The sequence below is a fragment of the Eptatretus burgeri genome, chromosome 11 (genome assembly GCF_056783735.1).
Source record: "Eptatretus burgeri isolate ZD-2024b chromosome 11, Ebu_testis_v1, whole genome shotgun sequence".
Classification (NCBI taxonomy): domain Eukaryota; kingdom Metazoa; phylum Chordata; class Myxini; order Myxiniformes; family Myxinidae; genus Eptatretus; species Eptatretus burgeri.
Window position 1 is genome coordinate 87,912,482 of NC_140971.1, and position 26,287 is coordinate 87,938,768.

The 26,287-nt window shown below is 43.6% G+C and overlaps 1 protein-coding gene and 1 pseudogene across 5 annotated transcripts in view; both read right to left on the bottom strand.

The window, feature by feature from the left end:
* The window catches only part of SMAD4 (SMAD family member 4), an 80,002-nt gene extending 59,569 nt beyond the window's left edge, over window positions 1-20,433 (bottom strand). For 2 of the 5 annotated variants that reach the window (XM_085847269.1, XM_085847267.1), the window contains exons 1-3: window positions 16,606-16,711; window positions 11,942-12,309; window positions 1,361-1,535 (exon numbers count right to left, since the gene is read on the bottom strand). In XM_085847269.1, the coding sequence (XP_085703395.1) occupies window positions 1,361-1,535; window positions 11,942-12,309; window positions 16,606-16,630 (568 nt within the window). In that variant the 5' untranslated portion in view covers window positions 16,631-16,711. Of the gene's footprint in view, window positions 1-1,360; window positions 1,536-11,941; window positions 12,310-16,150; window positions 16,248-16,605; window positions 16,712-20,284 lie in introns of those variants that run through there. The other 3 variants (XM_085847271.1, XM_085847270.1, XM_085847268.1) reach the window with 3 other exon arrangements.
* A 2,295-nt stretch (window positions 20,434-22,728) lies between these two features.
* Window positions 22,729-25,189, bottom strand: LOC147017568 (uncharacterized; annotated as a pseudogene).
* Between the last annotated feature and the right edge of the window lie 1,098 nt (window positions 25,190-26,287).

The following is a 26,287-nucleotide window of genomic DNA, read 5'->3' on the forward strand; positions in this document are numbered from 1 at the left end:
AAGATTGAAATGAGTGGAGAATGTGGAGGAGAAATTAATAAACGGTTAGCCATGGGGAGAACAGCAACGTGAGGATTGACAAAGATCCGGAAAGACAAAGATGTCACAAAACAAACCAAGAGGAGACTGGTGAATGCTCCGTTATTAAGATTGCAATGTATGGATGTGAGTCGTGGACAGTGAAAAATGAAAGAAAGGAAGAAGATTGACAGTTTTGAAATGTGGCGTTGGAAACAAATGTTAAAAATTCCAAGGTCTGGAAGAAGAACAAACAAATCAGTGCTTGAATAAATTCGACCCGATGATGTTGAAACAGAAACTGTCATACTTTGGTTGGACACATCATGCATACAGAAAACGAAAGTCTGGAGAAGTCCACCATGCTTGGTTTGATTGAGGGAAGAAAAGGAAGAGGCAAACCGTATATGTGCAGGATGGATGGGGGAAAGGCTGCAACTGAGCTGTCTCTGCCAGAGCTCCGGGAAAGCAGTCAGAACAGGAGAGGGATGTTTGGAGGAATCTGATCATGAATGTCACCAGAAGTCGGCCACGACTTGATGGAATGAGATAACTCGATAAATTGTCATCTGTTTTTGTCTCCAATAAACTTGAAAATGCCTGCACATACGATGCCAAAATATTGATGTACTATTTCATGCGAGTCGAGGAAGAGCCAGTTGAACTTTTCTTATTTTTGCAATTGCATACCAAAGGTCTTACGATTAATTACATAGTTTCTAAACTAACTCGATAAATAAAAAGAGGGAGGTGAAATTTTGCATACCGTTTCAGGCCGAGTTAGAGCGGTTGATTAAATCTTGGTCAAATGCTTCAAAAACATGACAAATAGAGCAATACACTGGAAGCCTGAAGGCCGACAACATACAGAGACCTGGCAGCATGCGGTGGAAAAGGAGCTGAGGGATATACAAACCAGAGAGAAAGATAGACAACTGGACGGAGATCAGTCAGTGGGCCCAAGACAGACAAAAGTGGCGTAACTTCCTCCAGAGGCTCCACGTGCCATCAGGCATGATAGGATCGTAAGAAAGGAAGCAAATCCTCTAATGGTTTAGTGACGGTTCCAGGTTTGATAAAGTAGCTGTAATAACCTAAGAACACTGAGGTGGAAGTTGAAATTTTGCATATTGTTTTCAGCGTGACTTTCCACAGGAGTTGATCTACAACCTTGCTTTAATTCTACAATGGTTTGTTGAAGGTCTCACGTCTGAAGATAGAAAAGAGGTGTCAATTATTTTACAATGGACTCCTTTTATGACTTTTCAATCTCTTAAACATGATTCGAAATAAATAACTCATTTCCCAACAAACAAACAACCAAAGAAAAGGTTCTTCTTACCAATTCCTGGAGATACCACCCTCTCATAATGATAAGGGTTCACACAGACACTGTCTGCTTTTAAGTCAAAAGCAAACTGGCAGAACTTAAGATGTTTCAACTCATTCTTGTGGAGATCTGGCCAGCGCCAGATGCGAGCATAGATGACATGAGGGAACCCTTTTCGGCCAGCCACCTGCAAGGAGAAACAAAAGCAGAGAAATTAAACAGTATGCAAACTTTCTACATCAGTAATGCTTTAACTTTGAAAATGTATGAATCAAATTCACATGGATGTCGTTATTATGCAGTCATTTGAGTACATATTGAGGACAGAAAATTAATTTAAACGCATATCTATATGAATAAATGTCAGTGGGTGTGTGTGTTCACAAAGCATAACATTTTCTCTCTGCTAACTCCTCTTTCCCCCATCTGTCTCTTCCCCCATCTTCCCAGACTGTGTCTGTGTCTGTGTCTGTGTCTGTGTCTGTGTCTGTGTCTGTGTCTGTGTCTGTGTCTGTGTCCCCCTACCTCTCCTCTCCTCTCCTCCTCCCCCCCTATCCGATCCGATATGCTAAAGATATATCCGATATATCCATATATAAAGAAATATAAAGATATAACCATCACAATATATCCGATATGCAAAAGTATTTGAAAACCAAGCATCAGATTGAGTACCAACTGGTGATGGTTGAGATTGCGAAATCAAATAGACTATTGTGCCCAAGGAAGCCGGCTGTGAAGCCGGCGAAATGCTGCCCTGAGACCAGGTCTGCTCTCGCTTTTTTTCTAAAATTAGCGGAGTCGATCTAGTTTTTACTTTTGGTTTGAAGCGCCTTCTTCTTCTTAAAAATGTGTAATCCCAACTGCCCCAATCTTATACTATACATATATGTTGGAGTTTGCTCAACTGGCTCAGCTTCTCCATTGTAATCCGGTGATGGCAGGTCCAAATCAACACGCCAATAAAAAAGTAAATGGTAAACCACGTAATGCATTTCACTGCTCATAAAGCTACGGCAGCACTTGCCTCCTCCATGGATGGTATTTGGACCTGCCATGGGGCAGATAACTGACCTCAGCGACCCTTATTCGCTAACAATGCTGCTCCTCGATGGGTTTTGTGGGTGCAGGAGTAGCAGCCAAAACCAAAATCCTATCCAGGTTCCCCTAGGCCCTAGGGGCTCCATCTTTATCTATTTGGGTTCCTCCTGATACTCCAATGCTGTATTTGGTCAGTTATTTGATAATCATAAGAAAAAAAGTTCCATACGATTAAACAGCAAGTTAATTCACCTTAATTGAATTGCCAAGTAATGTTTGAGGGAGCTTGTCGATGATTGGCCAAAACACAAGTGACCATTATAAAAATTATGCACAATGTGCAAAAAAAAGTTTCCCAACTTGCAATGTTAGGATCATCATTGCATTGAAAACCACTTGTCTACAAAAGAAAGCAGCATACAGGACTTGACAAGAACAGCATATTCTTTCTGTTGTCAGCCTGTAGGTAATCTGGGATCAGATTAATATGAAACCCCAAGAGAGCAAATATCATACAATAGCAATAGCATTAAATCACAACAAAATTATAAATAATGCACAACTTCCCTTTGATAGTGCTGCTTATAATTAGCATTACTTAACGGTCTAGCTGTGTTGATCATAAATAAAACAAGAATGGCACTCGGTCGAGCACGTACATGACATGGCCAAAAGTATGCGGACACCCCTTCCAATTCATGGATTTGGCTATTTCAGCCACACCCATTGCTGACATGTGTATAAAATGAAGCACACAGCTATGCAATCTCCAGACAAACATTGGCAAGAGAACGGGCCGTACTGAAGAGTTCAGTGACTTTCAACGTGGCACTGTCATCGGATGCCACCTTTCCAACAAGTCAGTTCGTCAAATTTATGCCCTGCTAGAGCTGCCCCAGTCAAGTGTAAGTGCTGTTATTGCGCAGTGGAAACGTCTCGGAGCAACAGCAGCTCAGCCGTGAAGTGGTAGGCCACACAAGCTCACAGAACGAGACCGCTGAGTGCTGAAGCATGTAACTTGGAAAAGTCATCTGTCATCAGTTGCAAAACTTACGAACGAGTTCCAAACGGACTCTGGAAGCAACGTCAGCACAAGCACTGTTCATCGAGACCTTCATGAAAAGGGTTTCCATGGCTGAGCAGCCGCACACGAGCCTCAGATCACCAGGTGCAATGCCAAGCGTTGGCTGGAGTGGTGTAAAGCTCACCGCGATTGGACTCTGGAGCAGTGGAAACGCGTTCTATGGAGGGATGAATCACGCTTCACCATCTGGCAGTCCGATGGACAAATCTTGGTTTGGCAGATGCCAGAGCGTTACCTGCCCGAATGCATCGTGCCAACTCTAAAGTTTGGTGGAGGAGGAATAATGGCCTGGGGCTGTTTTTCATGGTTCTGGCTCGGCCCCTTGGTTCCAGTGAAAGGAAATCTTAACGCTACAGCATACGACATTCTAGACGATTCTGCGCTTCCAACTTTGTAGAAACAGTTTGGGGAAGGCCCTTTCCTGTTTCCGCATGACAATGCACCAGTGCACACAAAGCCAGGTCCGTACAGAAATGGTTTTTCGAGATCGGTGTGGAAGAACTTGACTGGCCTGCACAGAGCCCTGACCTCAACCCTATCGAACACCTTCAGAATGAATTGGAACGCTGACTGCGAGTCAGACCGAATCACCAAACATCAGTGCCCAACCTTACAAATGCTATTGTGGCTGAATGGAATCAAATCCCCACAGCAATGTTCCAATATGTAGTGGAAATCCTTCCCAGAAGAGTGGAAGCTGTTATAGCAGCAAGGGGGGGCAGGGGGGGGACCAATTCCATATTAATTAATGCCCATGATTTTGGAATGAGATGTTGGATGAGCAGGTGTCCACCTACTTTTGGCCATGTAGTGTCGTTTCACCTCGTGCGCTCATTCTGAACAAAAATACCATCACTAAATGAACACGCTATTATGGCCCACATACCCATATCATCCATGAACCCGATTATGTCATATACTTTATCATCATCCATAGCATTATTAGACTCCGTTGGACTTTGTCCGAAGCGGAGGGTTATGGATTTGGTCTCGATTTTCGTATCCGTGCATGTATGTGGGCGTCCAAAACCATATCTTGGAAATGTATGAACCGGTTTTATTCGTACTTGGCAAAAAGACAGCTCATGATGATATACATAAGCACATAATTTTGTTTAAAAATCAGATAGAATATGGCCGACTGGTGGCCATTTTAGTTGTAACAAAAAAAACAAAAAACAAAAAAAACCGGTGTCGACCACATCTTCAACCATTTCTCAGAAATGCATTTCCCAGTCTTGTTCAAACTTGGCACACCGATTAAGAATAATGGCTTACATATGCACATCATTTTTTTCGACATCAGATCCAAGATGGCCGAGGCCGCTCGTGACCATTTTGTTACTTAAATGTGTCCCGATCCATTTGTCAGACATGCATGGTCCAATTTTGTTCAAACTTGACACAAGCACAGTACATGATGGCATACATGTGACCCTCACTTTATTTTATGATCTGATCAAAGATGACCGACTGGTATACCGATAGCCATTTTAGTTGGACGGGAGAGCCCTTTAACTCCACACAGCAAAATTACGAAAACAACGGGGGCTATGACATTGTCTTTTTTACTTGTTGATTGATTATAAGAAGATTAACGACTACTTTTGTGCACATTAAGGCTAAATTGTGCCAATGAAGATGAATATGAAAAAAAAAATTAACTATATTCCACATGGCAAGTCAATCATATGTGTGAAATTTCGCATTGATATGTTGAGCAGTTCCGAAGAAGATTTTTTTTACATTTTTTTTGTTCACTCTAATATGGCCACCAGACCAAATGTCGTTGAGCAGACATCATAAATAATAATTCTTCACTCACATCTGGTCGTAGATCAGATATATGAAGTTTCAGATTTTTTTGGATAAGGATTTTGAAACAACCAATTATGGATGGAATACCACTTCACCAATGACGCCATCATAATCACCCTACATGCCCAATGGGGAGATGACGACATATGCCAAGTTTCAATTTTGTCGTTGATCAGCTTCAGAGCAGATGTGCAATATTTTTCCCTTTTATTCAATATGGCTGCAATACCATTTGACCTATGACTTCAGCTGACATCACCACCTATGCTGAAACCAGAATCCTATCCAGGTTCCTCCTGATGACTATGTTCGCTCTTCACTTCTTCAAGTTCCTTCTTGGTCTTCCATTTCAATATTCTCCATGGGGAGTCTCTCCTATTTTAAAAGTTTGCATTGATTGGACAAGCGGTTGCAGAGAAAAAAAAAACTTTTCAAAGCAAAAATATATAGACGTGGAGAGACAGACAGACAGGGGCATTACAAGTCTCGCAACCCCTTTGTGGTGATAATAAAGATTTGACCGGGCTTGCAAAACCTCAGAGTCGCTAATGAAAAAAATAAAATAAAAACTTTGCCCGGTGCAAAGCTGAACTCAAAAAGGGTTCTTTTCAGTTAATATCATTCAGATTTTGGACAAAATATGGAATGTCTTTCCCAAAAGGAAAACTTGCGACAATCATGAAGCTGAGCACAAACTCCGAATGCTACCACAAACATACTAAAAGCTCATGTTTTTTAGCCTGAGTTGTATTGAATCAGATGAGTCACCAGCCAAGGACACCAATTTTGACAAGAAACCTTCAAGACTCATCAGTTTGGAAAAAGTAAAAGTAGGTGATGACGACATTATGTTATACATATGGCAATGGCAAATTTTTCTTGCCAAGGTGAACATTATGGTGAGAAATTGCAATATGATTGCAGATTCAAGGATGATTAGATTATTAACACAAATGAATATCTGAAAAAAAAGCAGTTGAAAAAAGAAAATATTTTTAAAGTACTTGTATACATATTTTTGATTAGTATATTGGTTCACAAAAAAATATTTTCACGAAAACAATAAGTGACCACTATATTCGTTATTGTTGTGTGTGTGTCTGTCTGTCTGTCTGTCTGTCTGTCCCGAGCATAGCTCCGTGGGTTTTGATCCGATCCTGATAAAATTTTGGTGGGAGGTTTATATCATGATAAAGTTGTGTTTTCCTGAAAATGGGCATGGTGCGCCCATTATGGGCGGAGCCACGCCCAAAAAAACATGTGTTTTTAGGGGGTAGCCAATTTCAATTTGCATCTTCTCCCAGGGGGTTTGTCGAATCTGGCATGGGTTTCGGTATTTGGTTAGCCCAATGGCACCTGCATAGCCCCACAGAGCTCGATTTTTCATTTTCGTCCCAAGGTCAAGGTCACAAGGTCATGAACTTAGAAAATTGCGAATTGTGTTTTTAGGGGGTAGCCAATTTCAATTTGCATCTTCTCCGAGGGGTTTTGTCGAATTTGGCAGGGGTTTCGGTATTTGGTTAGCCCAATGGCACCTGCATAGCCCCACGGAGCTCGATTTTTCATTTTTGTCCGAAGGTCAAGGTCACAAGGTCACAAACTTACAAAATTTCGAATTTTGACATAAAAATCATACGACCGCCCAAACTTTGAGAGCTCGGATGACAATATTTTTTATGCATAATCTTGAGGTCATTCCCCACCTAAAGTCTTGAAACGATTTTGCTCTATCTCGAACACCTTGCCCGTGGCGCCCCCTTCAAGTTTGTTTTACGCTGATTTCATCAAAGTATGGATAATCCGAGGAGTGCGAAATGCCATATAGCCTATATGACGTTATATTGTTCTTGGAATGTCCCAGAGGAAGTTTTGCACCAAAGGTCATAATCCTTGACCTTTGACCTTTAAAGTTCACAAAGGTCAAATTTTCAAAGTTGTGGGAATCGAACCGGGTTTTCGACCTTCTTTGACGAACTAACTCCAATAAGCTACAGCACGTATCCTGTTTCCTTATTTTAATGTCCACAACTTTGTTTTGTGACCTTTTAAGGTTATGCAAAGGTCAAATTTTTGAAGTTGAACGAAACCGGGTTTTCGACATTTTGCAGCTAATAACCTGTCACTCGTACCACATCATGTTGATCATTTTTATAACTTGGTCAAACATTATCACATTGTCTCATCCTTGACTTCTGCAACAATCTACATCGTCAAATACCACTCGTGAACCATTGTCGTCTTCAGACTTGTCATTTCTATAGCCTCTATTTTTGAGAGTGAACAGCAAGATGGAAAAAGCAAAGCAAAATTTTACATCAGGGATGTGGGTGCATGTATCCCCAATTTCATTTTGGAGAGATGGATTTTTGTTGCAAGCTTGGCTCATGGAAGAGTGAGGTGTGAGTGTGAGAGAAAGAGCGCAAGAACATGCCAAAACAATAACGAAAGAAAACAAAAGAGCACACCTCAACAATAACTGGAAATATACATGCCAAAATCTAGTTGTCAGTGGTGTGCATTCCCAAATCTAGTTGTCAGTGGTGTACATTCCCAACTCTAGTTATAAGTGGTGTACATTCACAAATCTCGTGATGAGTCGTGTACATTCCCAAATCTAGTTATCAGTGGCATAAATTCACAAACCTAGTTATCAGTGGCGTACGTTCACGAATCTAGTTATGAGTGGTGTACATTCACAAATCTAGTTATCAGTGGTGGACATTCACAAATCTAGTTACGAGTGGTGTTCATTCACAAATCGAGATATCAGTGGTGTTCATTCACAAATCGAGATATCAGTGGTGTACATTCCCAACTCAAGTTATCAGTGGTGTACATTCCCAACTCAAGTTATCAGTGGTGTACATTCCCAACTCAAGTTATCAGTGGTGTACATTCCCAACTCAAGTTATCAGTGGTGTACATTCCCAACTCCAGTTATCAGTGGTGTACATTCCCAACTCCAGTTATCAGTGGTGTACATTCCCAACTCCAGTTATCAGTGGTGTACATTCCCAACTCCAGTTATCAGTGGTGTCCATTCCCAACTCCAGTTATCAGTGGTGTCCATTCCCAACTCCAGTTATCAGTGGTGTCCATTCCCAACTCCAGTTATCAGTGGTGTCCATTCCCAACTCCAGTTATCAGTGGTGTACATTCCCAACTCCAGTTATCAGTGGTGTACATTCCCAACTCCAGTTATCAGTGGTGTACATTCCCAACTCCAGTTATCAGTGGTGTACATTCCCAACTCCAGTTATCAGTGGTGTACATTCCCAACTCCAGTTATCAGTGGTGTACATTCCCAACTCCAGTTATCAGTGGTGTACATTCCCAACTCTAGTTATCAGTGGTGTACATTCCCAACTCTAGTTATCAGTGGTGTACATTCCCAACTCTAGTTATCAGTGGTGTACATTCCCAACTCTAGTTATCAGTGGTGTACATTCCCAACTCCAGTTATCAGTGGTGTACATTCCCAACTCCAGTTATCAGTGGTGTACATTCCCAACTCTAGTTATCAGTGGTGTACATTCCCAACTCTAGTTATCAGTGGTGTACATTCCCAACTCTAGTTATCAGTGGTGTACATTCCCAACTCTAGTTATCAGTGGTGTACATTCCCAACTCCAGTTATCAGTGGTGTACATTCCCAACTCCAGTTATCAGTGGTGTACATTCCCAACTCCAGTTATCAGTGGTGTACATTCCCAACTCCAGTTATCAGTGGTGTACATTCCCAACTCCAGTTATCAGTGGTGTACATTCCCAAATCTAGTTATCAGTGGTGTACATTCCCAACTCCAGTTATCAGTGGTGTACATTCCCAACTCCAGTTATCAGTGGTGTACATTCCCAACTCTAGTTATCAGTGGTGTACATTCCCAACTCTAGTTATCAGTGGTGTACATTCCCAACTCCAGTTATCAGTGGTGTACATTCCCAACTCCAGTTATCAGTGGTGTACATTCCCAACTCTAGTTATCAGTGGTGTACATTCCCAACTCTAGTTATCAGTGGTGTACATTCCCAACTCTAGTTATCAGTGGTGTACATTCCCAACTCTAGTTATCAGTGGTGTACATTCCCAACTCTAGTTATCAGTGGTGTACATTCCCAACTCTAGTTATCAGTGGTGTACATTCCCAACTCTAGTTATCAGTGGTGTACATTCCCAACTCTAGTTATCAGTGGTGTACATTCCCAACTCTAGTTATCAGTGGTGTACATTCCCAACTCTAGTTATCAGTGGTGTACATTCCCAACTCTAGTTATCAGTGGTGTACATTCCCAAATCTAGTTATCAGTGGTGTACATTCCCAACTCCAGTTATCAGTGGTGTACATTCCCAACTCCAGTTATCAGTGGTGTACATTCCCAAATCTAGTTATCAGTGGTGTACATTCCCAACTCCAGTTATCAGTGGTGTACATTCCAAAATCTAGTTATCAGTGGTGTACATTCCCAAATCTAGTTATCAGTGGTGTACATTCCCAACTCCAGTTATCAGTGGTGTACATTCCCAACTCCAGTTATCAGTGGTGTACATTCCCAACTCCAGTTATCAGTGGTGTACATTCCCAACTCCAGTTATCAGTGGTGTACATTCCCAACTCTAGTTATCAGTGGTGTACATTCCCAACTCTAGTTATCAGTGGTGTACATTCCCAAATCTAGTTATCAGTGGTGTACATTCCCAACTCCAGTTATCAGTGGTGTACATTCCCAACTCTAGTTATCAGTGGTGTACATTCCCAACTCTAGTTATCAGTGGTGTACATTCCCAACTCCAGTTATCAGTGGTGTACATTCCCAACTCTAGTTATCAGTGGTGTACATTCCCAAATCTAGTTATCAGTGGTGTACATTCCCAACTCTAGTTATCAGTGGTGAACATTCCCAACTCTAGTTATCAGAGGTGTACATTCCCAAATCTAGTTATCAGTGGTGTACATTCCCAACTCCAGTTATCAGTGGTGTACATTCCCAACTCCAGTTATCAGTGGTGTACATTCCCAAATCTAGTTATCAGTGGTGTACATTCCCAACTCTAGTTATCAGTGGTGTACATTCCCAAATCTAGTTATCAGTGGTGTACATTCCCAAATCTAGTTATCACTGGTATACATTCCCAACTCCAGTTATCAGTGGTGTACATTCCCAACTCCAGTTATCAGTGGTGAACATTCCCAACTCTAGTTATCAGTGGTGTACATTCCCAACTCCAGTTATCAGTGGTGTACATTTCCAACTCCAGTTATCAGTGGTGTACATTCCCAACTCCAGTTATCAGTGGTGTACATTCCGAAATCTAGTTATCAGTGGTGTACATTCCCAAATCTAGTTATCACTGGTATACATTCCCAACTCCAGTTATCAGTGGTGTACATTCCCAACTCCAGTTATCAGTGGTGAACATTCCCAACTCTAGTTATCAGTGGTGTACATTCCCAACTCCAGTTATCAGTGGTGTACATTTCCAACTCCAGTTATCAGTGGTGTACATTCCCAACTCCAGTTATCAGTGGTGTACATTCCGAAATCTAGTTATCAGTGGTGTACATTCTCAACTCTAGTTATCAGTGGTGTACATTCCCAAATCTAGTTATCAGTGGTGTACATTCCCAAATCTAGTTATCAGTGGTGTACATTCCCAAATCTAGTTATCAGTGGTGTACATTCCCAACTCTCGTTATCAGTGGTGTACATTCCCAAATCGAGTTGTCAGTGGTGTACATTCCCAACTCTAGTTGTCAGTGGTGTACATTCCCAAATCTAGTTGTCAGTGGTGTACATTCCCAAATCTAGTTGTCAGTGGTGTGCATTCCTAAATCTAGTTGTCAGTGGTGTGCATTCACAAATCTAGTTGTCAGTGGTGTACATTCCCAAATCTAGTTGTCCGTGGTGTACATTCCCAAATCTAGTTATCAGTGGTGTACATTCCCAACTCTCGTTATCAGTGGTGTACATTCCCAAATCTAGTTGTCAGTGGTGTACATTCCCAAATCTAGTTGTCAGTGGTGTACATTCCCAAATCTCGTTGTCAGTGGTGTGCATTCCTATATCTCGTTGTCAGTGGTGTGCATTCCCAAATCTAGTTGTCAGTGGTGTACATTCCCAAATCTAGTTGTCAGTGGTGTACATTCACAACTCTAGTTATCAGTGGTGTACATTCCCAAATCTAGTTGTCAGTGGTGTACATAAAGGGTTGACATTTTGGCAGTTTACTGCTCCTGCAAGATGTGGTCCTTTTGAAAATTTATTTCCAGTTATTGTTTAAGTGTTAAAGCTAGGCATATCTAAAACAGCAGGGAAATTGAAAAACATTTTTTCTTTACGCCAAGGTAAGATAAATTTAAACAACCAGAATACTGTGCATCAGTTTCCAGCAAATGTGCTGAAAATAAATCTATGTACGGTGTTAAATTTGTGGTAAAGAGGAAGGGGTGGGGAGAGGGAGGGCGTGGGGTAAATTGAAACAAGGAAAAAAATTAGACAACGAAACGAAGGATAAGGGGGGAGGGGTGAGAGGGCATGGGAGGCCAGGAGAGAAAACAGCAGCAAGTTAAACGAGTATGGTATTTCCTGAAGAGCATCAAAATATAGCTGGTACATTGCAATGTTCAGGTTGCCATCGAGGCAAAGCCCACCTGCAGCCTCCCATCCAGAGTACGCTGAATGGTGACACATTTGCTTGGTTGTGCGCCATTAGTGGTAATAGCTGTGATGAGAGACTCCAGCTCGTCCTTTTTCTCCTTAAGTTTGCGCACCAGACTCTCAATGGCACGCTTTGAAAATGACTCGCTTTCACCGCCCTGCCGGTGGCACATCAAGCTGTGCACGATGCTCAGGCAAGCATCGCTGCTGCTCGGCGTCCCCAGCGCCATGGCTGTCACACCCACGGCCTCACGGTTGGTTGCCTCATGCACAGATGAAGGGACCGACACGTCGGACCAACGGATGGGCCAGCTACCTGTGCCTCCGTCGCTCAACGGCCCGCTGCTACAATGCTCCGAGCCTGTCACAAGTGGAAATGGAAAAACGTCTCAGCTGGCATTACAATGCACACCACTATTGCCAGAATCACATTCTCTCAGAGGTTAAACACGTTCACCGATTGATTGGCAAATGCATTAAATTTGCATTAGGTCGGAGCACTACCAAAAGCAAACTTGCAAGCCGTATCGAATTTTAACAAAAGCAACAATCCTTCGAGCATACACGAAATGGAAACATTCCTTCTGGTGGCATTGCACCAAGATGAAAGCCCGATATCACGCACCATGGCACCGCAGAGTGATCACGACCTTTAGGAGGTCTTGCAGCCTCAAGCAATCTCTGTCAGTGATATAACCAGAACATTGGGTCCAAAGTAAAGCAACTTATAACAGGAATAGGATTCAAACAAAGTATGGATGGATATAATCACCAAGCATTCTTCCATTCACTTCAATTGTCTGATCTGGGTTAAATTCCCAAGCAAATGTAAACCATCGCTCTGGTGTTTCTCGAGCAGCTGCTACAACATGGCATATACAATATTTTGAAGAGGTTAAGTTGGTTGTATCACATGCTTACAGACATTAAGAGAGTTCATTGTATGTTTTGAACAACATATATGCAATTGTTCCAGTGCCCTTGCCAAATGAATATTGCTTCCAATTTTTTTTCAGTCCTCAGATGACAGATAAACTTAGCGATGAGTAAAGCACACAGCATTCACTCAGACTGGCGGGTGCTTCTCCAAAGCATAGAACACATTGGGATGAAGTTCACCTGGGAACACAACTATGTGCAGGACACTGATAAATGAAGGCCAGCATGATTTATGGACAAATCCAGATTATGTTCACACTTTCATCATGACCAGACCGAAGTATGAAAACATGTGATGCCGCTGAACAAAATGCATGGATGTTATATTGTGGAACATGACCCAAATAGTCTGAAGCATCTATCACAGAGACCTGCATGGATGAGCCAAGGACAAAATCCTTGATCTGGTAATACATGTACTTTCTGGTGCAATAAGTTCTCACTTTTGTGTGATAAAAATGCAAGACAATAAAAATCCAGTATTCCATCCAAACTACAAGGGTTTGACCTCGAGTTGATCTTTGACTTTTTGACCTCAAAAATCGTTGGTTTCCCAATCCAGTCAGGCAACATGCAATTCTTGTTCAAATTTCAAGTCAATCGGATGAAAAAAAAAAAAATGACGATTTTAGAAATTTGGCCCCAAGATGACCTTTGACCTCAAAATCAATAGACTTCTCAGTTGAGACTATGTCTACAACTTGGTAAAGTTTCATGACGATCAGTTTAGAATTGTGACCTGTTGGTGATAAACAGACAGACAGAATAACACAATCGAATGACCCATATAATTGAAAAATCTTTGATTTTGCAAGCAACAAACAGACAAGCCGGTAAGCGACGAGGGATCCGCGAGGATCGAAGCGCTGGATATACGATGCTTTTCATTCTGACCGATCCACCGACGAAGATTCATTGCCAAGACGTATTGGTTCACATACAATTGTTCCTCTGCCTGGCAAGATTTTTCCTATTGCGTATTTTGCCAACTGGCACTCCTCAGAGTGGAGATGGAGGAAAGTGTAAATGACAAAAAATGTTCTACCAACCATGTTCCATCACCATGCCAAGACGCTTTCGTTTACGTCTAACCGTTTCGCCTTGATGATATTTATTTATAAGGGATATCTAGCGAATCCCAATATTGCCTCAAGAGGAGTTGAATTGGAGATGCAGTTGATGATCAGATCACATGTTATCAAAATTCATTGAATCATCAAACTAAAATATAATGAAACAAGTATTGAAAATAGTGAACGCAGGTCGAGAAAGTATTTTTTCGAATTTTGCGTATTTCAGCCCTGACACCCTTGGTGATCGAATCTAGAAAAACGATGCGGTTCAATTTTGTAGTAGTTATTAAACTCTATCCATACACCGAATTTGAATGTTCCGCCGTCGACGGTTTCCGAGGTCAAGGTCACTGAACATATTCCCTGGTTCACCACCTTTCCGCATTCAGAGGGCTGCCATTCGGAAACTATGAGAGATAGAGGAACGTTATGCCGTCGCGATAACCAGATGGGGATGCAAGGAATAGGCAGGAGTTGGTCCGGTCACTCTACCTATCATAGAAGCCGCGCTACGTCAGTTACCGTTTGGGTTCTTAAAACGCAGTTTTTCGGCCGCTGCATAGCAACGGGTGGTTGCTGAGCAACGAAACTCAAACGCGCACACTCCCAGCCCATATGGCACCTGTTCACAAAGTTTCATCGAAATCGGTTTGCTGGTTTGTGCTGTGGAGCCTCGCGTTGCGCACGCACGCACGCACGGAAAACCCGACAGTAACGGCTATCTTGCGAATCCCAACAGACAGAAAGGAGTGAAAACATAAACTCCTCCTACCTTCGGTGGCGGAGGCAGAAAGTTCAGAAAAGTTTTTTACAATGTAAAAGGATGCAGGGATGGCGATCTTGTCGATACCTGTCCTGTCAAGCTAATTTTTAAATCTTCCTGCTCTTTTGTCATGCTCCCATTCTAATTATGTCTCTTATTAATTACGTAACACCAGTACACAAACGCCACACAAAACAAACCACACACCACACAAAAACAAGTCCTGGCGAGGGTCTGCAATCTCTGATCGCTCTTTTTGTTGTTCCTGTATTGTTTTTCTTTCATTGATTGAGACATCCGTTCTTTTTGTTTTTCCTTGTATAAATTGTATAAAATTTCCTTGCTGCTGTAATGCAGGGTATGAAAAAACACCATGCTGAAAAAAACCACAGAAGAAACAGACCAAAGCAGAGCTGCAGATAAACAACATAACCAGAAACACAGGGTTGAAGAAACTGCAGAAGCAGCCGACACAAGAAAGAAGTCTAACAGAAATAGCAAAGACAACATTCAGGTAAGAAAGAAGCAACACATACCAACAATTGAGGAGTCGGCTACAATATTTCATGTTAAAATTAAAGGGGAGCCAATCTATGTCTGCAGCTCTCATCACAGACTACTATATCGATCATCTATACTTCACATAAATGAGAACAAATACACATTTGCTGCTGTGGCACTGATACAGTATGTACTTCAATCTGCGAAAGACCTTGAGACGCATGACAAAACATGAATATGCAACACGTGTCATTCTGCACTAAAGAGAGGACAGACACCTACTCAGTCCTGGGCGAATGGCCTGGCACTCGACAGCATACCTCCAGAATTGGATGATCTCCGACCACTAGAACAGAGGTTGATTAGCCAAAGAATTCTCTTCATGAAACTTGTGGGATTACCAAAGGGAGGCCAAAAAAGCCATCCATGGTAGTGCTGTGAATGTGCCCTCCAAACTGAATGCAATCTGTTCATTGCTACCTCGACTACCACAAGATGCTGACGTTGTGCCTAAACGACATTATATGTATGAATATGTTCGGCCCAAAAAAGGTGATGGAGGCACTTAACTTCGGTGGCTTACGCAGCACAACCTCCTCTACAAGGACAATACCATTTGTCAAGACTGGGAAAGTCAGTGGGATAACATTGACTCAGAATTGTGGGAAGCAATGGTACAGAGAGATGCTGAACAGATGGCCAATGAAGTCTCCCAAAGTGAGCACACAAAAAGTGGCCAGCATGTTGTGCAAGGATATGCATTGTCTAGTGCCACCACCAAGAACACCATCAAGTCCACCAGCCAGATTGCTGCCAAGACCACCACCAAGACTACTGCTAACGCCTCTGCCAAGCCAACCAGTAACACAGCGACCAACAGAGTGGTTTCTGTTGTGTCACCTCTTGTAACTGGGACAAATTCTCACCAAGTTTATCAGTGCTTGACGTGGGAGCATAATTTCTACTTCAAATATGTTCCTGGTGATGGAGACTGTCTTTTCCATGCAGTATCCATTTCACTACCTGCAGCAGGAATCCAACATATTAGTGGGCCACACATACGAGCACGGCTTGTACACTTCCTTGGTGACATTGAGTTTGCTGAAGAATATGCACAGTTTCTCCCTGCACCCCGGGCTACGAGGACAGCAATAGCAGCATGGATAACTGGAAAAGATAACAATATTAATCCTGGTCAGCAACATTTGCGAGAATTAAAGAAGTACACAGTCCGGCTCAGGGCTAGTGAATGGGCAGACAACTTGGCTGTACAAGGTGCAGCTTTCATGCTAAACATTAATATCAAGGTGTTGAACACAATTACACCAGATTGGGTTCATAATATACACCCCCAGGATGGCAGAAGTGAAAACACAGTTACCCTTGGTGTCATAGGTGAGTTGCATTATGTAGCCTTGGAAAAAGTTGAAGCTCAAGGAGTTCAACACCACAGCAGTGAATCAGCTCAAGCTGAGGCAGATGAAGACCTGGAATATGAGATAGCCTTTGAGCAGACCAGTAAACTTTGAGGCATCCCATATGATACACCATTTCAAGTGTCCAGTTAATGCAGATGATACATATTCTGTTGCACCAGGAGAACACAAAAGGCCATCTGCATTTCTACTTGATGAGAAATATGAAGAACTGGCAAATCCAGAAAAATATCCTCAAGACTGTGGTGGATTATCTGCAAAGAGGACCAAATCTATAATTGTCAGGAAATATTTCAACCAATGACTCCTTGATGGAGATGGGAGGTTTGCCAAGGATATAGACTACTTACTAGCTGCCCAGTATGCTGTTGAGTCAAAGCAAGTGAAGGATGACTTGCAAATTTCACTGAGACAAAGTCATGGAAAAATACTCAGAAACAGAACAATTAATACAGGATTGATGAAATGCTCTGAGAATATGCAGGCAATGATATGAACGGACAGAGCCTTCTGGTTTGTGAAGAATGTCCGCAGATCTCCAGCATACTGGAGGACAGTACTTCTGGATCTCTTAGCAATAGTACATCAACTTGGCATCCCACCATGGTTTCTGACCATATCAGCTGTAGATATGCAATGGCCAGAAGTTATCCAGAGCATGAGCAGAAGTTGTCATCAATATGGCCAAGTACTGACAGATGAAGATGTGAAAAATCTATAATGGGACGAAAAGTGTAAATGGTTACGTTGTAATCCAGCAACAGCTGAACAGAGTTCCACTACAGAGTCGACTCCTTCTTCAAATAATTCCTTGGATCCAAGAGCAACCCTGTCGGAGAAGTTCGGGACTTTATGATTATAATTGAGTTCCAAGCTCAGGGCTCCCCACGTGCCCCCATAATTTTGTGGGTTAAAGATGCTCCAAAACAAGATGTCAATGAGGATGAGGAAGTAGCAGCTTTTATTGACAAGTATCAGAAATGTTGTGCTCCACAGAATGATGAGGAACTTCAGAAGCATGTCCACTCACAAACATGCAGACGAAACAAGAGGTGCAGATTCAGATTCCCTCATCCACGAAATGCTGCCGTTGATTGTAGGACCCTCAATTGAGCTGGATCCTATAGTTGTAGCACGACAGCTTAGCCGACATCAAGAAATACTAACTCCAGTGAGAAAAATTATGGAAGATAAAGATGTTCCTGAAGATGTTGCATTGGATGAGCTGTTGCGACTGTCACAGGTGGATATCTATCACCTCCCGCCACAGGGGCGTGCCGCTACCCCCTTTACCTAATGCAGCAGAAAACCCTCAAACCCCTTTACCTTATCCAGGAGCATTCCCCCACTTCGCCGAACAGAACCCACCCTGCTCCTCCAGGTCACCCACCCCCCTCCTCCAGGTCACCCACCCCTCCTCCTCCAGGTCACCCACCCCTCCTCCTCCAGGTCACCCACCCCTCCTCCTCCAGGTCACCCACCCCTCCTCCTCCAGGTCACCCACCCCTCCTCCTCCAGGTCACCCACCCCTCCTCCTCCTCCTCCTGCTCCAGGAGCATTCCCCCACTTCGCCGAACGGAACCCACCCCCACCCTCCACATCTCCCACCCCTATCCCCACCCCTCCAAGTCGCCCCCCTCCAGGTCAACCACCTACCCTCTTCTCCACATCGCCCACCCCTCCTCCTCCTCCAGGTCGCCCACCCCCACTCCCCTCCTCCAGGTCGCCCACCTCCCACACCCCTCCTCCAGGTCACCCACCTCCCACACCCCTCCTCCAGGTCACCCACCGACCCCCGTCCACATCGCGCACCCCCCGTCCACATCGCGCACCCCCCGTCCACATCGCGCACCCCCCCCGTCCACATTGCGCATCTCCCCCCCCCCCGTCCACGTCGCCCACCCCCTTCAGGTCAACCACCTACCCCCTTCTCCACGTCACCCACCCATCCCCCCTTCATGTCACCCATCCCCATCCTCCCCTTCACGTCACCCATCCCCATCCTCATCCTCATCGCCCACCGCCCCCTGCATGTCACGCACGCCTCCTCCGCGGCGCCCACCCCCTTTCAGGTCAACCACCTACCCCCTTCTCCACGTCACCCACCCATCCCCCCACCTCCAGGTCACCCACCCCACCCCCTGCACGTCGCCCACCCCCTACCCTCCACGTCGCCCACCCCCTTCAGGTCAACCACCCCCCTTCAGGTCAACCACCTACCCCCTTCTCCACGTCACCCACCCATCCCCCCTCCTCCAGGTCACCCACCCCCCCCTACACTCCACGTCACCCACCCCCCCTTCAGGTCAACCACCGACCCCCTTCTCCACGTCGCCCACCCCCTCCCCTTCAGGTCAACCACCGACCCCCTTCTCCACGTCACCCACCCCCTTCAGGTCAACCACCTACCCCCTTCTCCACGTCACCCACCCCCTCCACATCGACCACCCCCTCCAGGTCAACCACCTACGCCCTTCTCCATGTCACCCACCCATCCCCCCTCCAGGTCAACCACCTACCCCCTTCTCGACGTCGACCACCCATCCCCCCTCCTGCAGGTCACCCACTCCTCCATCCACATCACCCACCCCCTCCAGGTCAACCACCTACCACCTTCTCAATGTCGCCCACCCACCCCTTCCACATCGATCACCTACCCCCTTCTCCATGTCACCCACCCATCCCCCTCCTCCAGGTCAATCACCTACCCCCTTCCACATCGCCCACCCCCGCCCCTCCAGGTCAACCACCTACCCCCTTCTTGACGTCGCCCACCCATCCCCCCCTCCTGCAGGTCACCCACTCCTCCCTCCAGGTCAACCACCTACCCCCTTCTCCATGTCGCCCACCCATCCCCCCTCCTCCAGATCACCCACCCACCCCCTTCTCCATGTCGCCCACCCACCCCCTTCTCCATGTCGCCCACCCACCCCCTTCTCCATGTCGCCCACCCACCCCCTTCTCCATGTCGCCCACCCACCCCCTTCTCCATGTCGCCCACCCACCCCCTTCTCCATGTCGCCCACCCACCCCCCTTCTCCATGTCGCCCACCCACCCACCCCCTTCTCCATGTCGCCCACCCACCCCCTTCTCCATGTCGCCCACCCACCCACCTTCTCCATGTCGCCCACCCACCCCTTTTCCATGTCGCCCACCCATCCCACCTCCAGGTCAATCACCTACCCCCTTCCACATCGCCCAGGTCAACCACCTACCCCCTTCTCCATGTCGCCCACCAGGTCGCCCACTCCAACACCAAATTCCAACATCAAAACTCGGGTCCCTCCCCCCCACGAGAAGTGGATCCCCGACACCCACTACAATCAGCACACCTCATTACTCACAACTGCTCGCTCCGGTTTACCCACAACACATTTCCAAGTTCCAACAGGCACCACAGAGAAAACTCAGCATCGCTCTGTGGTGGTTTGTTGTATTAAAACACGGATCGGTCGGACAAGGCCCAGAAGAGGCGCCGACAAAGTTGGGCCTGTTGTGAGCTCGGCCAACGGGCCGAATGATGGAAGAGAGGAATCGAGATCACCGGGCCGATAAAAGGACGAACATTGTAATCATTTCGGACCGAGACTTGGTCCCACGAACCAAGCAAAGAACTCTCATACCTCCCTCCATCCCTCTCGCTTCCCTCCCATCAGGTCGTTTTGTTTATTCACTCTTCAGTCGCTCCTTAATCGTTCTTAAGAACATTCGTTTTGATTTTCTTCCAAATAAATTTCGTTCATGAAGACTGTATTTCCTTCACCATTACAAATTTCATTCATGTTGACACTTCATCTGTTCCTCACATATTTATCCTCCTTCCTTCACCTCTTCATTTTACCTTTAATTCTCGTTCTCAAAGTCCTTTTCCTTTCTCGATTGGGTTTTCATTCCTTCATCTCAAATTATTTTCCATCTTCCACTTCAGTCTCGGACTCGAGCTGGTGGTGGACTGGTGGTGGTGATCGTGGTTTTTAATTGGAACAATGAAACAGACTTGTGAATAAATTTTACATCGTGTTAACACAACGCTCTGTGTTTAACTTAACATCATATTACAGACAGTCTTCTGATCTGGTTTATTATAGACAGTCCTCTGATCTGGTTTATGAAAGAGACAGTCCTCTGATCTGGTTTATTATAGGCAGTCCTCTGATCTGGTTTATTATAGACAGTCCTCTGATCTGGTTTATTAGAGACAGTCCTCTGATATGATTTATTATAGACAGTCCTCTGATCTGGTTTATTATACAGTCCTCTAATCTGGTTTATTATAGACAGTCATCTGATCTGGTTTATTATCGATAGTCCTCTATTCTGGTATATTATAGACAGTCCTCTGATCTGGTTTATTATCGATAGTCCTCTATTCTGGTAGATAATAGACAGTCCTCTGATCTGGTATATTATAGACAGTCCTCTGATCTGGTTTATTATAGACAGTCCTCTGATCTGGTTTATTAGAGACAGTCCTCTGATCTGGTTTATTATAGACAGTCCTCTATTCTGGTATATTATAGTCCTCTGATCTGGTTTATTGTCGACAGTCCTCTGATCTGGTTTATTATAAAGTCCTCTGATCTGGTTTATGATACACAATCCTCTGATCTGGTTTATTATAGACAGTCCTCTGATCTGGTTTATTATAGACAGTCCTCTGATCAAGTTTATTATCGATAGTCCTCTATTCTGCTATATTATAAACAGTCCTCTGATCTGGTATATTATAGACAGTCCTCTGATCTGGTTTATTATAGACAGTCTTCTATTCTGGTATATTATAGACAGTCCTCTGATCTGGTATATTATAGACAGTCCGCTGATCTGGTTTATTATAGACAGTCATCTGATCTGGTTTATTATAGACAGTCCTCTGATCTGGTTTATTATAGACAGTCCTCTGATCTGGTTTATTAGAGACAGTCCTCTGATCTGGTTTATTAGAGACAGTCCTCTGATCTGGTTTATTATAGACAGTCCTCTGATCTGGTTTATTATAGACAGTCCTCTGATATGATTTATTATAGACAGTCCTCTGATCTGGTTTATTATAGACAGTCCTCTGATCTGGTTTATGATACACAATCCTCTGATCTGGTTTATTATAGACAGTCCTCTGATCTGGTTTATTATAGACAGTCCTCTGATCAAGTTTATTATCGATAGTCCTCTATTCTGGTATATTATAGACAGTCCTCTGATCTGGTATATTATAGACAGTCCTCTGATCTGGTATATTATAGACAGTCCTCTGATCTGGTTTATTATAGACAGTCCTCTGATCTGGTTTATGATACACAATCCTCTGATCTGGTTTATTATAGACAGTCCTCTGATCTGGTTTATTATAGACAGTCCTCTGATCAAGTTTATTATCGATAGTCCTCTATTCTGGTATATTATAGACAGTCCTCTGATCTGGTATATTATAGACAGTCCTCTGATCTGGTATATTATAGACAGTCCTCTGATCTGGTTTATTATAGACAGTCCTCTGATCTGGTTTATGATACACAATCCTCTGATCTGGTTTATTATAGACAGTCCTCTGATCTGGTTTATTATAGACAGTCTTCTGATCAAGTTTATTATCGATAGTCCTCTATTCTGGTATATTATAGACAGTCCTCTGATCTGGTATATTATAGACAGTCCTCTGATCTGGTTTATTATAGACAGTCTTCTATTCTGGTATATTATAGACAGTCGTCTGATCTGGTATATTATAGACAGTCCTCTGATCTGGTTTATTATAGAGTCCTCTGATCTGGTTTATTATCGATAGTCCTCTATTCTGGTATATTATAGACAGTCCTCTGATCTGGTATATTATAGACAGTCCTCTGATCTGGTATATTATAGACAGTCCTCTGATCTGGTATATTATAGACAGTCCTCTGATCTGGTATATTATAGATAGTCCTCTGATCTGGAAACTTAACTTTGAGAACGTCAGCAGAGAGCCCCGAAGGAGACCTCTCGACGCTCCAAACCCGGAACCGGAATTCGAACTGTGTTCAGCAGGTAGGACTGCACAGAGGTGACATCTGATACGGTATGTGCCCCTTCATACCTTGTTCGAGTGTGTGCTATCTCCAACTCCAGCTTGTACCCACAGCTCCTTTCCGTTATATTGAAGAAAGACAGGCATGTGGTGAAGCAGGGCAACAATTTCGTCGGTATCATTGGAAATGACAACACACACATTGTATCCTTCCTTGATTGAGTCCAGAACATGGAGTATGCGAAGATCAGCTTCTTCTAATGTGGATTGAAGGTGTGCTCGTGCGTTCTGGCTGCCTTTGTGAATTTTAATACATTGCCAATCCTCTTCCTCTCTGGTCACCTGTCCGAGTACAGTAGGATACTGATCAGTGTGAGGAATATTTGAACAAAGATGGTTGTAGATCAGTTTTTCAAGAAGTTTGTTATTGTTGGAAGGCCAGAAAGTTTTCATATTTTTTAGCAGTGGTGTTTGGCTCAACTACACTGTATTCAATGGGTACAGTCTCAGTACGCCTCTTCATTTCGCTGTCCTTCACAGAGGGGTCATCAGAATACATATCAAACACATAATCGAATTGCCCAAACTGACGATATATGTCCGTATATGACATGAAATCAGACAGGTCATTGAACATGGGTCCAGTAACATTAATCTTTCGAATGGTAGCCATGATGTCCACTAGAAATGAAGCATTGCTTTGATGACTATAGCTGTAGTCTTCCGATTTGAGGTGGGTCTCTAACACTTTGATAAACAGGCTCTTTCCTGGTTTCACCATCATCCCTTCATCATCAAAAAACACGGGGGAGGGTACATCATATTTTAACAGGTCCTCAGTTGTGAGTCCACACCCCCGAGCAATTTCAATGTTTCTCTGCAATATTCCTCTCCTTCACTGTCTTCTCTGGCTTTCATTGTTTTCAAGTTTGCACGGGGGAATGATGTCACCGATTCGTGTAGTTTCTCGAGAAACCTCTCTTTCCTGAATGCCAGGAACTTTTCTTTTCCTTTGTGAAGGCATTAAGCATGTAATTTCTGATGTCTTTGGACATGACTTCTTTCGTCACAAAGTTTTGCAGTGTTGGGGAAGCGTCTAGAGACAAAGGAGACCCCTTCTCCTCGATGAATCTCATCATTTCCTGAATATGTGACTCTTTGTGGTCCGTTGTGGCTTGGGATGATTCATGGTGGCTGTAAGTCTCATGCGTCCTCTCCAACACATCTGCGTATTGGCAATGTAGGTTCTTCACTGCCAAAACTTTCATGGTAAATTAAGTCCCACTGAGCCACATACTGCTTTTGCTTGGTATGCCCAATGACTCCATTACTGCACTAGGATGAAAGGTTTATGCTCTGCTCTAATTTCTGGTCTCCTCAGACTGCCGTGATCGAAAAATTGCCTCTTGCAAAGTTCTCATCCACTGATGGTGCTATCTCAGGCAGGCGTCGCATGTCTTCTCCGTACAGAGAACATCATCGCATGTAATTGGTGGAATCAAATGCCGCAAACAAGTTCAAAGTACATTGGACAGCATCCAGGAGTTCCCACATCCCCTCACGCTCAGCTCTCAAAAGGTTACGAACAATGGCCATCATATCAAGGAACTGAGCCCAGAACTTGAAGTTTTCATTGACATCAGACCATGTTTTGATGAAGCTGTTCAGATATTGTACAAGTGTCTTTGATGCATCAGCAAACTGTACCATGTACCTCTGACTATCAGTGATGCTTTTCTTCTCGACAAACTTTAGGTTCATCAGGATGGCAAGCTCAGATGCATATGGCTCGACGCTTTTCTCAGGGAAGAATTCTTTATACATGAGACGTTCAAAGGCTTCAGGAAGCAGCTGCATGGCCTCAAGACAGTGGCTGTAGTTTCCTCTATTTAGAATGGAATTCTCAATGACAGATGGACCAAAGACACCAGCCTGCAATCATATGTTTTCAGCACCACTTCCACCCAGGAGTTTGCCAATACATTTCAAAACAGTCTTCATGAAGTGAAATGTTTCCAGGCATGGGAGAGTCCAGAATTCCTCTGGTCTGATCAGCAATATTTCCCAAACGATACAATAAACACCTTCGCCGCAATACATTGGTATCTCATCGTGGGTCAGCCGAGAGCCAATTTCCATAAAATTCTTCATGGCGGTAAAAACTGTCGAGTACTGTGTGACTGGATGTGGCAGGACAGGCAGGAACGCTAGATTCTTTTCTGGAATCGTCTCCTCAGTCCAAACAGAGATGCTTGTACTCCATGAAGGCATTGTTTGTGACTTGGGGTAGATGGACACTTGATCCTGCATGACGTTTAATCGTGTGAGGGACCAGGAGATATCTTTCAATTTGGATGGATCAGCTTTTGAGGAAGTGTGGATGAGGTCGGCCACTTCATTAGGTGGCTGGGACGTCCGGCTGGCATGCAGGCTTCTGGAAATTGGAGAGTACCTGGCATGGTAGGATTTCTGTGAAAGCTTGTTGACTGGTATTTATGATGCCTGGGCATGCAAACAACCATTGTCATCTTCATCTTTCTCTATTGCGCCACCATCTTGGATTTATGCAAATTAAATCAATTCAAAGAAGTACAATGATTATATTTATTGCTACTATTTTCATAATTGTGAAACCAAAGATCCAGATACAAATGCATAATCGGACTTCTTATAACACTTACCATGTCTTTATTGTCTGATGTCTTAACGAAATTGTGAAAATTAGGTCCACTCCAACGAGGCTAATAATGGTGCCACTGAATTCTTTGGTATCAAAAACCTATGCATAGACACCAAAATCAACTTCCTATCACAATTATTTTTGAAGTTAGAACCCTCTGACCAAATTTGGTAAAAGCAGCTTTTTGGGGGTAGGGGTGACTTGTTTACATTTGACCCTACTGTCACTATATACTGCCCGAAAGCATGAATATGAATCATGGAGTGATCAATAGACTTGATAAGAAAACTTTTGGCCAATTATGGTTACTCTATCTACAAAATTGGGTGTATGAGAGGTGATCGAAGTTTGAGCAACTTTCAAACTGAAAGTGATTTTTGGAGAAAAAAAAATACACTAAATAAAGGCATTTTTTTGCATAAAAACCAGGTTTATTGTATTGAACTATGCAAAATTATGTTAGCTATGTTCAAGCATGATAAATAAATGTAACATTTGAATCTAATACTGTCCACTTGTGAGTTATTCTATGAAACCTGACTTTTGCCATTTTGGTCCATTGGCATCAAGGCATAATCACATATTGGGCTGTACAGGCAAATGCACTTGATCTGGAAGTCTTACCCAAACTTTTTCTGAGGGTCTCAATATATAGAACAGGAAAATACCAAGTTTTGCTGCACAAGAGAGATGAACATGAAACCCCCCCCCCCCCAGAACCTATACAGAGATATCATGCTACATATCATTTTTGGCCCTAACTCTCAATGGTGAAAAATCACTTTAAAAATTATATTATCCGGATCTTCACCAAAATCAAATCAATTTGTCCCCGTCACACACCCAACCTGTCCACCAAATTTTGTCCGAATCTGTACATAACTTTTTGAGATATCCTGCTCACAGGCAAACAGAGAAAGAAACACAGCGGTCCACTCTCAG